At 37.9% G+C, this 3,490-nt stretch overlaps 1 protein-coding gene across 4 annotated transcripts in view; it reads left to right on the top strand.

Moving 5' to 3' along the window:
- Window positions 1-172: 172 nt before the first annotated feature.
- The window catches only part of tmem81 (transmembrane protein 81), a 14,348-nt gene continuing 11,030 nt past the window's right edge, over window positions 173-3,490 (top strand). For 2 of the 4 annotated variants that reach the window (XR_001311210.1, XM_014020589.1), the window contains exons 1-3: window positions 173-2,282; window positions 2,575-2,738; window positions 2,962-3,077. Coding sequence is in view for 3 of the 4 variants with exons in the window: in XM_014020589.1 (XP_013876043.1) it covers window positions 2,088-2,282; window positions 2,575-2,738; window positions 2,962-3,077 (475 nt within the window). In the remaining variant the exon portion in view is untranslated. The remainder of the gene's footprint in view (window positions 2,283-2,574; window positions 2,739-2,961; window positions 3,078-3,490) is intronic. The other 2 variants (XM_014020590.1, XM_014020591.1) reach the window with 2 other exon arrangements.

The following is a 3,490-nucleotide window of genomic DNA, read 5'->3' as shown; positions in this document are numbered from 1 at the left end:
CAATGGGTCTTACCGGTACATCCTGTTTGTGAATTTTGGGTAAACCATACAGACTAGGAGTGGCCTCAGCTGGAGGCAGGACTCAAAAGCCTGAATTTTGCCTGAAACTCTCAGACTGAAGAAGTCTCTTGGAAGAGAGACGAAATGTTTCATTAAAGAAGAACCCGTCCAGAAGACCTATACAATTTTTTTCCTTTTGAGTTTGTAGTGTTGTTTTTATGTTTTTCTTTTCTTTTTTTTTTTGATGAATGCGTGCATGTTTTATTACTGTATGTGTTCAGGACTTTGGTCCTGTGGGTGTTTAAAGTGCTCTATAAATAAAGATGGTATGGTATGGTATGGTATGGTATGGTATGGTATGGTATGGTATGGTGCTTTATCAAGCCCCCATGTCTGTCATGGTGTCCATCAATGATGGTGCTTCTGTACGTGACCAAGTGACATAGTTACAAAGGGTAGGGTCAACAACAGTTATAGCTGTTATAAACAAAGACAGAATCTCCACCACACTTCAGTCTCTGCCTTCAAGTGTCAACCTGAACCTGTTTTGTTATATTTTTTTCCAATACTTTTTAAAGTAAATCAGAAAAAGCTTTAGTTAAACAACATTCTTTAAAGCTTAACATTTTTTAATTTGATCACAATGAAAACACTAAAGAACTCAAAACTATAACCAGTTGTGGGTTCTTGTGGGTTCTTTGACATAATTTACATTACTGTCTGCTTAGATCAAATCTACATAAGAGCATTGCATTCACAAAAAAATTACATCCCTGATCTCATAATTACGAGATGTCATTGCGCCTCTGTTTTAAGCCTTTCCTTCTCCTCCATTATCTAATGGTTGAAAACTGCAGCCACTAAATAACATTTGTCAATTCATTTCCCTTTTTTATTTTTCTAATCTGACTCAGTGAAATGTGAGTCATTGTTTGAAACAAGACGTTGGGACATGAGTGAGAAATGTGGGACAATTCAGGACTTACTGATCAGTAAAAACAAAAACAAAAACAAAAAAACAGAGCAACAAGCTTTTATTACCAGTTAATATATCTGTAGGACTGTTTGCTCATAAAGCTTTCATCATTTTGTCATTCTCAATCATGTTCTCAACTATTAACCTGACCTCACTGAACCTTTCCTCCTTTGTTCAAAGGCTGCCTTCAACATTGGTCTGCCCTCTGGTGGTCACCTGATGAACGGCAGCTTTTCCTTCTGTTTATGTTAGAATGAAGTGTTTGAATTCTGGAAGTCAAGTTGTCATAACAACAGATTTAATAAAAATAAATACAACTTGATCAGAATCATACCATCCTGACGTTCAGAACAAAACAGGTGAGTTTGATATATATCTTTTCTTTTTTTTTCTTGAACCAGTCATTTGCAAATTCACTAAAATCTTTCTACAATTCTTTACTAAAATATTTCCACAGTATCTGTAAGATTCATTTTGTTTTTCAGGGTTAATGCCATTTTTACTTATTAATCATACATAGTTTAAAGGAATTTGCCTGTCATATGTCAGAGTACTGTACTGATGCAGCATCTTTAGTAGCTAAATTCCAACTAATAGTGTCAAAAAGAAATTAAATAACAGTTAATATTTCAATAAATAAACAATTGACTAAATATAAAATATGTTGGAGAAGATATTTTTCTACTTGTTTGATTAAACTATTTATAAAAATACAAACTCAATAAAAATGCTTTTTCTCTGAAAGAGATACTGTAAACTGAAAGTATCACAAGGTAGACAGAGCTATAACAAATTCTGATTGGCTGATTTGCTACAAATGACCCTAAAYGACTTAGTGTTTAGCGTTAGCTTCCACTTTTTAAAATCTGTTTAGTGTTATCCGAGCTAAGGTTCTCGTTTAGTGGATTAGTGGTTAGTGAAGCTAACTTTTTGGATAGCTGTGTCCACCACTGGATGTTTATGTGAAAATACTTTATAAACTCTTTAACACCATCAGTTTTGCACTGCACTGTTATTCTGACAAAAAAAATTGCTTCAAAACAAGAAAAATAACCAGCATGAAAATGTTGCTCTTCTCTTGACACAACAGATTTTACCTGCAAGCTTGAAAATGTACACGGGCTCTGTGCCAGTTTCCCTCCTGCTGTTCCTCCATCTCCTGGTCCCAGTCGACCTGGAGAAGGTGGATRAAGTACAGCTGGAGGTCATCACTGACAGCTCTCCCTGCAGTGCAACCTGTGGGCTCGGGCTCAAAACTCAAACTCTCTGTTTGCTGCAAGACAGCAAGACAGCAATGGAAGAAAAGGTGAGTAAAGACCAAAAACACATTTTCAGGTAAATTCTCTCCTGCGTCTAACTCACTGATCAACTGAAGAAGATCTTTGTAACCAAACTCACATGGATTTAAAATGTTAAAACCTAAAGTCACAGCACCCATCTCCTGAATAAGCCAAAAGTTTTGATCCACTAAATTAGCACAATGTAGAAGCAAGAAAAACACGTCTAGAAGGAACTACAAGGAGTATGGTTAGGGTTAGGGTGAATGTTGAGTTGAAGTTAAATATTCTTAAACCATGAGTAAAAAAATCTTTGATCAGGGAACATCTCAACCCAACGTGTCAAAAGTGTGTCGAGGGCGGAAGGTAAAGTGTGTGGACTCGTGGCAGTGTGGACTCAGGACGAGGACGGTGACCTCAGGACAGAAGGTGGACATTGACTGTTTGGAGCAGGTCATGAAGGCCTTGGGGAAGTTCCCCTGGAGGTACTGACTGAAGAAACATCATTGTGACTGAATAATACTGTTTTTACTGATGTTTTTCTAAGAATGTCAGCATTATAAACTCTGATTAAAGGTTTTATGAACAAAAACTAAGACATGTAAATAATGTCAAATTATACATTATAAAGACTTCTTAACCTATTAAAGTGTGTGTTGTTCAGCTGCGTTAAAAGCTTCTGATGATGATGATTCTCTTTTTTCTCAGAGTGTCATGGCGCTACGCTCGAGGAATCATCACCTCTGATGACTCTCTCTTTGAACGCTGGCAGGCTCCTCATCTGGACCGAGTGGTTCTGGACCCAGTTCAAGAGGAAGATGCAGGTAAACCTGTGTTAATCAAAGGGGTCAGGTTTACAGCATGCAGCACATAGCACGTATTATGCAGCACGTAGCACGCAGCACATAACACGTAGCACACAACACATAACACGCAGCACATAACACGTAGCACGCAGCACATAACACGTAGCACACAACACATAACACGCAGCACATAACACGTAGCACACAGCACATAACACGTAGCATGCAGCACAAAGTGTGCAATACTTAGTACGCAGCACATAACACAGCATGCAGCACAAAGCATATAATGTTGTACCCCTGAATTAGGGTGGAAAGAATCACGAGAGTGATTATCAGCAATGTTTCCTCATGCAGTGAGTTTATTGCAATTAGGAAAATGGGGCAATCCCCCCTAGTGGTAGACAAGATAATCGATCCCAGAGCAACAG

The sequence above is a fragment of the Austrofundulus limnaeus genome, unplaced genomic scaffold (assembly GCF_001266775.1).
Source record: "Austrofundulus limnaeus strain Quisiro unplaced genomic scaffold, Austrofundulus_limnaeus-1.0 Scaffold259, whole genome shotgun sequence".
NCBI classification, from domain to species: domain Eukaryota; kingdom Metazoa; phylum Chordata; class Actinopteri; order Cyprinodontiformes; family Rivulidae; genus Austrofundulus; species Austrofundulus limnaeus.
Note: the sequence above shows the minus strand (reverse complement) of the source record. Positions and strands in the feature narration are given on the sequence as shown.